This window comes from Pocillopora verrucosa, chromosome 4, assembly GCF_036669915.1.
Source record: "Pocillopora verrucosa isolate sample1 chromosome 4, ASM3666991v2, whole genome shotgun sequence".
Classification (NCBI taxonomy): domain Eukaryota; kingdom Metazoa; phylum Cnidaria; class Anthozoa; order Scleractinia; family Pocilloporidae; genus Pocillopora; species Pocillopora verrucosa.
This window is the reverse complement of record NC_089315.1, coordinates 14,859,490-14,871,332: the sequence shown is the minus strand read 5'-3', so window position 1 is coordinate 14,871,332 and position 11,843 is coordinate 14,859,490. Positions and strand designations below refer to the sequence as shown.

General features: G+C 39.2%; 1 protein-coding gene across 1 annotated transcript; it reads right to left on the bottom strand.

The window, feature by feature from the left end:
* Positions 1 to 3,404: 3,404 nt before the first annotated feature.
* Positions 3,405 to 5,994, bottom strand: LOC131792342 (tetratricopeptide repeat protein 28-like). The gene is made up of 2 exons (XM_059109718.2): positions 4,336 to 5,994; positions 3,405 to 3,829 (listed from the first exon to the last, which is right to left on the bottom strand). The coding sequence occupies exons 1-2, from the start codon at positions 5,964 to 5,966 to the stop codon at positions 3,772 to 3,774; spliced, it is 1,689 nt and encodes a 562-aa protein (XP_058965701.2). The 5' UTR covers positions 5,967 to 5,994; the 3' UTR covers positions 3,405 to 3,771.
* Between the last annotated feature and the right edge of the window lie 5,849 nt (positions 5,995 to 11,843).

The following is an 11,843-nucleotide window of genomic DNA, read 5'->3' as shown; positions in this document are numbered from 1 at the left end:
GTCTTCTTGCCCGGTCCACTGTGTTCGTCGTCTCCACAATTCGAATCGCTTTCTTTACTTGTAGTTTTAAATAGCTTCGGTGTCACACCGTTCTTATCTTCCAGAGGTCTTTTCTTGCAGCCATTGTGAAATCCTTGTCTGTAAGAGGGCTTATGTTTTTAAACGACCGCGCTTTATCACCGAGAAGCCGTCTTCTGTTACTTGCAATTCCATTTTGTTTACTTTGAGCAAGTTTCCATGACAGACATTTTAAAAACGTCGCGAGCTGATTAGGTGGACAATTTCAAAGACATTATTTGAATCTTCTGTGTTAGAGGTTTGATGGTAGCCTTCCCTTCCTGTAAAAACCGTTTGTGAATGGTTAATTCCTTCAGGAGAAAAGTCTTTCCCAACGGAGATTGACTACTGGCGATGTCGCGAAATTCATCTCGACCATCACTCTATCGAAATAAAAGTTTAAAAACGTTTGAAAGAAATGGAAGCTTTGATCGAAAGGAATCAGTTGTCTCTTTCACCTTTAAATTTTGTTGTCCCATGACATCGACCAATCACAAGCAAAAGGTAAGTAGTCTCCAGTCCTCTTTGTCGGGGTCTCAAACTGGCTAAATTTAGCAAGAATGTCACAAACAATTCCATACTCTATCGTCCTAACTACGGTCTATCCCGGTGATTTGGACCTCCAGATTATTCAACGAACCTTACCTGAATACCCCTGGATTGATTTATCTGCGCAGTGAACTGTGGAAGCTTGCATACCCCAGTTCTTCTTTGGTGGGCTTTCCACGTATAGCCTTTCCTTGCAATGTCTTGTAACGCTCTGCCATTCTTAGCCTGCAGTGAAGCCTTCTGACCGGCCATGTTTGTACGGTGCAGAGGAGGGGGCGGGGATGACCAGAATACTATTGACCCATTCCATCCGGAATCCTCTCTCCTTACTTCTGATTTTTTTTCTTATTTTTTCGGTTTTTATTTTCTCAATACCCTCCGAAAGTGTTAAAATGATATGTTCTGAAGCATGATTGTGTTTTTGGGCCCTTCTCAGTGGCATTATAACCTTCGCCTAACGGAAAGGGCTAAAATGACTCTGAGTCGGGCACAAAACATAGTTATGCCCAAGAACATAAACTTTGTATTATTTCATTGTAAAGGACCGTTTGGACCCGAGAGTTATCAGAGAAGAAGGCTACAGATACGTCGGACACTCTGAACTTTCAAATGTGCTCTTAGTCTCATTAAAGAATAAATGTGGACATTTAGATGCCTTCCAAGGGATTCGACTGCCGTTTGTCAATACGTAGATGTGAATTGATCACTCGCTAAGTGAGCGCTTACTTATTCCAAATTGCACGAGAAAAATCATGTGATTACGTATTAATAACATACATGAAAGAATACGAGATAGCTTATCATAATTGTGGAGAAGCAAAGCGCGCGCATCAAGTGAAAAAATAATTTATTCAAACCTTGCATACTAAAACAACCGCGTACGATCAAAACAATAATATACAATGATATTTTCACATCTTTAGAGCACAAAAAGTTCAAAGTGCGGCTAAACAGTTCAAGGACTTGTTCAGTTTGTGTCCGAATCCTTTTCGATGAAATGGAATCATCGTTTGCGATGTTTAATCATGTTTGCTTTTAATTTCGGCGTAGAATCGCTCGAGCTAAGTGTTAAGCTGAGTCTGCTCGAAATTTTCAATTTCCTCGGCAATTCCGTTCTCTTAACACCACTTTTTCCAAACCGATAACCAAAGAGTAATGCTTTTTACAGTGTTTTCGTTGTTAGAGGTGTTTTTCAGCGACTGTATTGTTGTCGCTGTGGCGAAAGAAAACCTACTTGAAACGCAGGCCATTGTTTCGCTCGCAAATTTTCAGCATATCCAAATGTTGCGACATCCGAGGCTCGCATTTGATTGGCTATCTGTGAGTTTCTTTGATTAATGACCAATCAGAATGTCTGGTTTGTTATTTCTTTGCACTGAATTAACCCTCTTCTGCATTGAATCACCTGAAAACTGCGTTTATCTTAACCAATCAGAACTGAGTAAATTTTTCATGTATATTGTTAGGAACAGTAATGAGCCACGATCTTGAAGTTGGGGCAAAATAGAGGAACTAAAAAGTTTCCCCATAATCAAGTTGTATGGACCCAAAAAAGTGGTTGATACAAATAAATTTTCTCTCTCTCTCCCCTCTCTCCCCCCCCCTCTCTCTCCCCCTTCTCCCCCCTTCTCCCCCCTTCTCTCTTCTCTCTCCCCCCGCCTCCCCACTTCTCTCTCTCCCTCTCTCTTAAGGTAAAGTAAGTTTATTTTTGTTTCTAATTACTCAGACCACACAGAAAATGGACTACGAAATAACTACGTGTGAGTTTATTCAGAAAAACAAGAACTTTTTTTCCTGTCTTTTAATTAAACTAATGCGTTATTTTCGTTCTTTTTGAGGTTAAGGTTATTCTTTCACAAAAATGAAAACATCAGTTTCACAGTGTCCCACCTCAACTCACCCAGCCAAAAAAATCACTCTTGCATGCATTGCATGCTTCTGATTATACTGTTTGTCCAGTCCACTGTTTCTTCTTTTAACTTTGTTTGTTGCGATTATATTGAGCACTGTTTTTTTTTTCTCTGCTATGTTTGGTATTTTTGTTTAGTTGAATCTTGTGCATAGCTCGTTCTCTCCTTCGATGAAATATTTCATTCAAATCTTGCACAATGCTTTTCTCGTCTCTGTTTGATTTCCAAGTTAATATCTACCTTATTGTTTGTTTCAACTTAGATTTGTTTTCCATATCTGAATCTAGCCCTCTGTTCGTTTCCTTAACCCTTTAACTCCCATGAGTGACCAAGACAGAATTTCTCCTTACAATATCAACACAGAATCAAGCAGACAAGTGAGGAGAATAAAGAAGAAAACTCAATTAGAGAACTACAAGTTGATCCAATACCAAATTCTCCAAATTGAAATCATGAGTATTTTACGGCAGACAATAGGGAGAATTACCAGTGAGGTCTTGGGAGTTAAAGGGTTTATTCTGGCTGATTGTCACGTTCATATCCTACGAACTGTTTGCACCCTTCTGTTTGGCGTTAAGTATCTCGCGCAATGTTTTCTCCTAATTTTATCTCAATAATTCGCTCACCGTTTCTCTTCTTCTCTATTTGTTAATACTTTTCTTTTAGTATATTGCACTCTGTGTGTTCTCTTCTCCGTTTAACTTTTAGATTAATATGTAGCGCCCTGTTCCCAACAATGTTTGATTTTTTCGGTAATTCTCAACCATTTTTCTCTTCTCTGTCTGATTTTTACATTACTACCTCCTCTTTTCTATTTGATTGTTTCTTCAGTATCTCGTTTCTTTTTGTTCCATTTTCCGTTAGTTTGTTATGTTATCATTTCCTGCACCTGTGAAAAGTCTTAATCACTCTTTAATAATCACGTGCGCGTGCAGCGGGAGAATGGAAAACAGAATTATAATGATTTAAATCAAGGATTAACTTTGAGTTCTGACGAAACTTTGCCACATTCTCACATTTTCATACATTAAGCTAATTTCCTGCATTCAGTTTTTCCATCCCAATTTATTGTAGATCCCTATTGATAGTATACTTAATAGATCAAACGACTTAGTTGCAGGTTTCATTATCACCATCATCACAAAAGCACGCAAAATCTACTACTTGACTGAAAAAAAAATTAAAAATGTCTTCGCAAAGTAATACCAGTGTCCATTGAATGACAATGTTTAGGAAGAAGAATCTTTGTGTAGGATCAGTAGTCACTCTGTTTCTTCTCCGCCTCGTTGTTGTCCTCCTCGAGTCCTTCTTTCCTGAAAAAAAACATTAAATTTTTGTCACTATTTCAGCTTTAAAGTAAACGGAACAGATCTCCAATCAAAGAAATTACTTTCTTCTTCAATTCCATTGGCTATGATTGTCCAAACTTGTCGAACATATCATGCTTGATACGAAAGTGACTTTAAGATTGTCAATTTATTGTTATTTTTGTTGATTTTTCACAAATAAGGTTAACTTTTCAGCTCCTCAAGTTACCTTCATCGTCATAACGTGTAGTATCGCATCGACTTTGACTAATTATTTCGGAGTATGTATTGCATACAAAAGAAACGCAAATTCAAAGCCAATTTTAGAAAGCCTTCTGTGAAAAAATTCTGGCTCCGAGCGCTAGATAAAATCAAGTTCTTTTTCCTGGCATTTTATGGATGAAAGACAAAGACAAAAACAAACAAAAAAATTACGACAACTGAGTGAAGTGAATAAGTTAAGTGTGCTAATCGCTTTATAGTAGAAAATTGCTCATTCTAATCAGACTTACCCTTTTTTCATAAAATCAAATGTCACGTTATCCCCCATCAACACAAACGGAGCCCATTGGGAAGGTTTGGAAAATCCATTACTTCTCAACCATTGAACGGCCTGGTGAAGAGATTCACTGGCACTTTCTCCACGCACAAGGTGTCTATAGAAATGTTTCATGAGCTTCGCCGTTGCTTTGTCTTCTATAGCCCACGATGCTACCAACACTGAACGTGCACCAGATGCTAGGAATGCTCGAGCGATTCCAATAACTCCTTCTTTTTTAATCAATCCACGCCCACTGTGACAACAGCTGAGTACTACCAGTCTAGCTCGCACTTGAACTCCTTCAATGTCGGACATTGTCAGGAGGTAGTCTTCCTCTTGTGGGGTACTGTTAATAGTACATTGAGGAGAGAGGGCAATCTCTCCTGTTTCAGGATTTCCATGTGCGGCAAGATGTATCAGACTCACTGAAGGTATTGCTTGAAGAACCGCCTGCTTTGTTGCGTGACTTCCCAATATAGGCTGAACACCCAGCAGTTGACCAACCATCTCTGCTTCCTTACTTGCATAAAACAATGGTGTAATGTCAATAAGACGTCCATTATATTGCACTTTGCCAACCGTAGGATCACCCACAACCAGTCCGCCAGTATGACTGTGATAGTCTCCTGGACATTCTTGAATGAGCCGGATAGTTGTCAGTGAAGGGACGATGCGTATTCTGTACTTCTCCGATAAATACTTGCCGGCTTGTTCATCACGCAAGGCAGCAAATGGGACTCGGTACAAAAAACGATCCGGTACAATGATGATTTCAGGCTCTGTGAGTAAATCTACCACAGGTGCGACGATCCATTCGTAGCACAAATGATGACTTCTTCCGGTATCTTTGGTTTCGTCACCTCGCAAATTTGCTTGGCTCTCTTCATGAAGAGATGTCGTCACGTTGTCATTCAGCGATCGGTCTTCGCAGTTCCCTTCGGGTAAAACACCAAAGCATTCGGCGCTCTTTTTGAAGACTCCCTCCACTTCGCAAACTTGTGCAGCAATAAGAGTGTCTATTTTCACTTTGTCTGTTCTTCGAAAGAAAATGTCTCCATTTGCTTTCAACACCCAGAGAAGAACTTGCCGATCTTCATACGAAACGTACAAAAAAACACAGTTACTTTCTCTTCTCGCGATGTTTTCAATCCCGAACCATGATCGTGGATCAGCTGAGATGTGGCTTTCAGCGGAGTACTTGTCTGCCATGAGTTCTGCGAGGACTCTTGCTCGTCCCAGCTCCTCAACATACAGAGCATTTCGAAAGTTTCCAGTACGGCAAAGGAGGTGAGTGAGTAACTTGTAGGGAAAAGTGCCGTGGTTCTCTAACAGAGAAATTTCAAATCCACTGTTTCCTTTCTGGAGAGATCTGATTTGTTCATATTTTTCAATGCCTTGGAGGAGATATTCCATTGCCTCCACAACCTCGAGCTGCGATATCTTTAACACTGAAATAAGGAGAAGACTTTGAAACTCTGCCATTTTGTCTCCAATTTCGCTGCTTATGGAACAAGCTTTCTGTAAATAATATGCTGCCTTATCATATTCACCAAACGATTGGGATAGACTTCCAACATGTAGGTATAGTTGTACTTCGTGCATTCTATTGCCACATTCTCTGCTGATTGTAAGCGCCTTCTCACAAAGTTCTTTTGCCTTCTGACTGTCATTTACAGAATCAGAGACACTTGCCAAATTTACAATAGCCATTGCTTCCAGTTCTCTGTCACCAATTGCAATACTGACGCCGACTGCTTTGTCCAAATGTTCTTTAGCTTGCCGATTTTTATTAAGACTGCGGTACACCATTCCAAGTTTTAAGTGTGTTGAACCTTCTTTTCTTCTGTCGCCAATTTCTATCGCGATGGCAATTGCTTTCTCGTAATATTCTTTAGCATTCTGATATTCGCCAAGGAAATGAAACACATTTCCGAGGTTCCCGTATCTTGTTCCTTCTCCATTTCTGTCGCCAATTTCTATCGCGATGGCAAGTGCTTTCTCGTGATATTCTTTAGCATTCTGATATTCGCCAAGGAAATGAAACACATTTCCGAGGTTCCCGTATCTTGTTCCTTCTCCTTTTCTGTCGCCAATTTCTATCGCGATGGCAAGTGCTTTCTCGTGATATTCTTTAGCATTCTGATATTCGCCAAGGGAATGAAACACACTTCCGAGGTTCCCGTATGTTGTTCCTTCTGCTTCTCTGTCGCCAATTTCTATCGCGATGGCAAGTGCTTTCTCGTGATATTCTTTGGCATTCTGATATTCGCCAAGGGAATGAAACACATTTCCGAGGTTCCCGTATCTTGTTCCTTCTCCTTTTCTGTCGCCAATTTCTATCGCGATGGCAAGTGCTTTCTCTTGATATTCTTTAGCATTCTGATATTCGCCAAGGGAATGAAACACACTTCCGAGGTTCCCGTATGTTGTTCCTTCTCCATTTCTGTCGCCAATTTCTATCGCGATGGCAAGTGCTTTCTCGTGATATTCTTTAGCATTCTGATATTCGCCAAGGGAATCAAACACACTTCCGAGGTTCCCGTATGTTGTTCCTTCTCCATTTCTGTCGCCAATTTCTATCGCGATGGCAAGTGCTTTCTCGAGATATTCTTTAGCATTCTGATATTCGCCAAGGGAATCAAACACCTTTCCGAGGTTCCCGTATCTTGTTTCTTCTCCTTTTCTGTCGCCAATATCTATCGCGATGGCAAGTGCTTTCTCGTGATATTCTTTAGCATTCTGATATTCGCCAAGGGAATAAAACACATTTCCGAGGTTCTCGTATCTTGTTCCTTCTCCTTTTCTGTCGCCAATTTCTATCGCGATGGCAAGTGCTTTCTCGTGATATTCTTTAGCATTCTGATATTCGCCAAGGGAATGAAACACACTTCCGAGGTTCCCGTATGTTATTCCTGCTCCTTCTCTGTCGCCAATTTCTATCGCGATGGCAAGTGCTTTCTCGTGATATTCTTTAGCATTCTGATATTCGCCAAGGGAATGAAACACACTTCCGAGGTTCCCGTATGTTATTCCTTCTCCTTCTTTGTCGCCAATTTCTATCGCGATGGTAAGTGCTTTCTCGTGATATTCTTTAGCATTCTGATATTCGCCAAGGGAATGAAACACACTTCCGAGGTTCCCGTATGTTCTTCCTTCTCCTTCTCTGTCCCCAATTTCTATCGTGATGGCAAGTGCTTTCTCGTAATATTCTTTAGCATTCTGATATTCGCCAAGGGAATGAAACACACTTCCGAGGTTCCCGTATGCTGTTCCTTCTACTTCTCTGTCGCCAATTTCTATCGCGATGGCAAGTGCTTTCTCGTGATATTCTTTAGCATTCTGATATTCGCCAAGGGAATAAAACACATTTCCGAGGTTCCCGTATGTTTTTTCTCCTCCTTCTCTGTCGCCAATTTCTATCGCGATGGCAAGTGCTTTCTCGTGATATTCTTTAGCATTCTGATATTCTCCAAGGCTAGTACAGACATTTCCGAGTCTTCCACGAGCTTGTGCTTCTTTTCTTTTGTGACCAATTGTTTTCATGATAGTGACTACGGCTTTAAAGAGTTGCTTTGCCTCTACAAACCGGCTTTGTTTGTTACATATGTCTCCTGCTTCCATGATTAGTGTCCAAGCATGGTTAAATTTGTCAAGAAGTTTGGTGGCATGTCTTTCTGCATCTGTGTAACCAGAGATGGCGTAGTACGCATTGAATAGTACATCGGCGATTTCAAGGTGACTACCAGAGTTAAGTTTGTGAAGTAGGATCACACATTCATTACATAACTCAGTCGCTCGTAGGCCACGATCAGTGTTCAGAAGAAATATGACGACGTTTAAACCTATCTGGACTGATTTTAGGATTTTTGCAGCGTCACTCATAACGGCTCTCTCCTATTTGTTGTCGTAAGATAGAATCAGCAAAAAGAGGAAGCTTAAAAAAATGTAACACTGAGAAATGTTCGAGTTTTTAAACATGACCAGGGAATTTTCCCAAAAGTTTGTACGTGAAACAAGATCAGGATCCTCACTCTGCTGCCCTTCAAAAACCAGGGACTAACTAAGCTCTGATTTCCGTTGTTATATGTTTCAAAATCGAGGCAAATCAATATATCTTGATCTATCTGGAGATATCCATCTACGTGACGCACAGGCGGCCCCAAGCTCCAGCTGTGAGGTGATCATCTTGCGCAATAACAGTCGTAAATTACAAGAGTTTGTATGGGAATATTTACAACCGCTCCAAGGAATATAAAAATACTTTAAATTCTCAATAAAAATACCTCACCTTACTTCCACAACGTATCACTTGTTATCTTTACTTTGATGAAAAGAACCCATTTTAGTGAGTTGTTCATTTCGAGGTTTTCTTATGTAGGTAGAAAACCTCGAAATGGAAAACTCACTAAAATGGGTTCTTTTCATCAAAGAAAGCGGTCAGATAACAAGCGATACACTGTGGAAGTAAGTTGAGGTATTTTTATTGAGAGTTTGACGTATTTTTTTATTCCTTAGAGCGGTGGTAAATATTCTCATACAAACTCTAATAATTCCGCCATGACTGTTATTGCGCAAGATTATCATCTCACAGCTGGAGCTTGGGCGACCTGTGCATGACATAGATCTAGTTTCGTTGCGTAGTGGAAAAATTTGATGGACATAAATCTAACAAAAAAAACACATTCTACAAGTAAACGAAGTATAAAACTATTCAGTTGAGCCCCCAGATGAAGATATTTGTGCAAGATTCGCGTTGGTAGTTCTAACCGTTTGTCCCACAGAGATCAAGCCGGCATGTCAGTCTTAGGAACTCGCTTAATTAATTAGAAGAAAGAAGAAGAAATTAGAACATGTAAGCGTTGCCAATGGCTAACTGCCCATCAATTATTTTGAATAAACTATTTTTTGATTTAATACCGCATAAATACCCAACGTTTCAACCGCTTACAAAATGCTTGTTATTCAGACGAAGGAAAATCTTTCTATTTCGTTCAATTACATACGCGTTACTTCAGTAACTGATATACCAACTTCTCCAAATTTTTTGTTTCGTAAAATAAAGTCAATTTCATTCATGAAAAATGAAACTAAGGTAGCAATACAAATGCAGAAATTAAAGAAAACGAACAGCTCACCTTTTCAAAACAGAACATGCCTTTTACATTGGTGCCTGATAGCGTGACTAATGAAAACAAAATTAAGAAAATGAAATGAGAATTTCCAAGGCAAACAAACGTAAATGCAAATAGCTGATGTAATAACATTTTACTCGCACGGTTGGTGAGAAGAAATCATCAGAATAAGAAAAAAAAAACCTAAGATGGAAGAGAGATTGTTTCCTAAGTTGCCTATAAGATTCATTAAATAACATACAAGATCTTACATTGTCTCGAGACGACTTTAACGTCTTAGACAACTTTAACGTCTCTAGCATAAAAACGGCCATTATAAAATAATTCAAATAGTACGCGCGCTCTGATTGGCCATAAAACCATTTTACATGAGCGTATGTAAACACGGTTTTCGTTCCTCTTTCATTAGTTATTTTATAAAAGAAATGTAAAATGGTTTCCGTGTTTACATAGCCTGATGTAAACACTTGGGAGGTTGGGAGAACACTTGATAAGCTGGAAACCACTCCGCTTCGCGTCGTGGTTTCCTACGCTTATCTCGTATTCTCCCAATCTCCCGCGTGTTTACATCAGGCTATTAGATTAAATAGGAAAATTATCAGTTGAAAAATTAATCATTATAAACCTAATAAGGATGGAACCTGCATTGCAACTTGCCCATAAGATATCTCAATAAATATTGAAGCTCGCATATCGTTGATAAGAGTTTGGTGGATTTAATTTTGCTTTGCTCGATTTGTAAAGCCATCAAGTTACAGAAGTGAGGAACATGTTACTTCTCTTTCCACAATCAACATATTATTCAGTGAACAGCGACGAGAATGCTTATCAGCTGAGGGTTTTTTCTTTATACAACATTAAATTCTCACGCGCAGAATGCTATTGTCTTTCGCGACATGTATTTACAGTGCCCAGTTTATCAACGAGCGGATATTAATTTGCATGTCTAGAACTTATCAGCTGTGATTGGTCAACAAATTTAGCTTTGGGAATACTTGAGTCGCACTGCAGATTTCAGCTGCTGTCAATCAAAGGGTTTGGTGCGTGATGTCAGTTCCCAAGGTGCGATAGAGTTAACAATAGCACACTAATTAAAGGCCGGCCGCACTGTTCACAAAGCGTTTGCAGATTCGTGTGCGACGATATTTTTTATTTGACTCGATGTAAAAGTTCTTATCATGTTTTAACTTTCAAAAATTTACCGCCATTTCACAGCCATTACTGATTTCGTGCTTAAATAAGTAAATAAACGAGGCGAAACATTGTCATTGTTCATAGAGGCGGAGCTTAGAGTAATTAATATGCACGCGCGAGATTCAAAATGAATCAGTTCAACTCCCAAAGGCCTTTGGGACGGTGAAGAATCAAAGAGAGGAAATGAATGTTCCAGAAATGCTGGATTTTATACTATTTCCAGACATCGGATTCCCTTCATATGTTACATGAGCCCTTTGTACTTTTTAAGAAAACATATCCATATGCAACCCAACGTGCTGATATCTTCATTTAGGAGAAATTCGTCCTGAAAGTTATCATAAATCTATTTCCCATACTGAAATTTACCCAAAGTAGGTCAAGTTGAGCACAAAATTGATAAAGGTTAAAGAGATGGTACCGAGTCAAAAATGGTTGTTATTTTATTATGAAAATCTTTTCTTTGAAAACCATACGCAACCCTTTCGTTATTTAATATAGTTAAGCTGTGAAAAAACTAAACGCAGGGGGACCTTTGCCTATTGCGGCCATTTTTCTTTATTGTGTCATGCCATTTGTCGTTTCGGTCTTTTAAATTTAGCGCCCTTGCACCCGTAGATATCCCAGATGTGTCACACAATTCTGCGCGAGCAAGCAAGGTAATGTGAGGGAGCTAGAAGGAAGAATTCCTGATGAGATCATAAATTTGAAAGGTAAAGATGATGCAGACCTTTAATATTTTGTTATCCAAATCAAAAATTGATTCCAATTTGGAAGCTCTCCACAAATATTACTAGATTGTTTGGAATTACAACTCTTTCTTATCACTGATTTTGCTATATTTAAACCAGAAATATATTTTTTCGAATCAGGAAAAGAATAATTATTACTATAAATTTAGTTTTTTTTTGCTGGTAACCCTTTCAAAAAATAAATACGCTTTGTTTGGGAGACCAAAAGTGGCGAGAAACAAAGATAAATGCAAGCAGCTCGTGTGAGAACAAGGTTTCTGAGTTTGATCGGTCTAAGACAAGAAACTATAAACTGCAGTTGATAATCTCTTGGTGTGACAGATATCAATATGACTTTCTGTTTCGCCCATAGCGTCGTTGTGAAAACTTTGAAGCGCTTTTCTTTCCACATCAAAAATCTC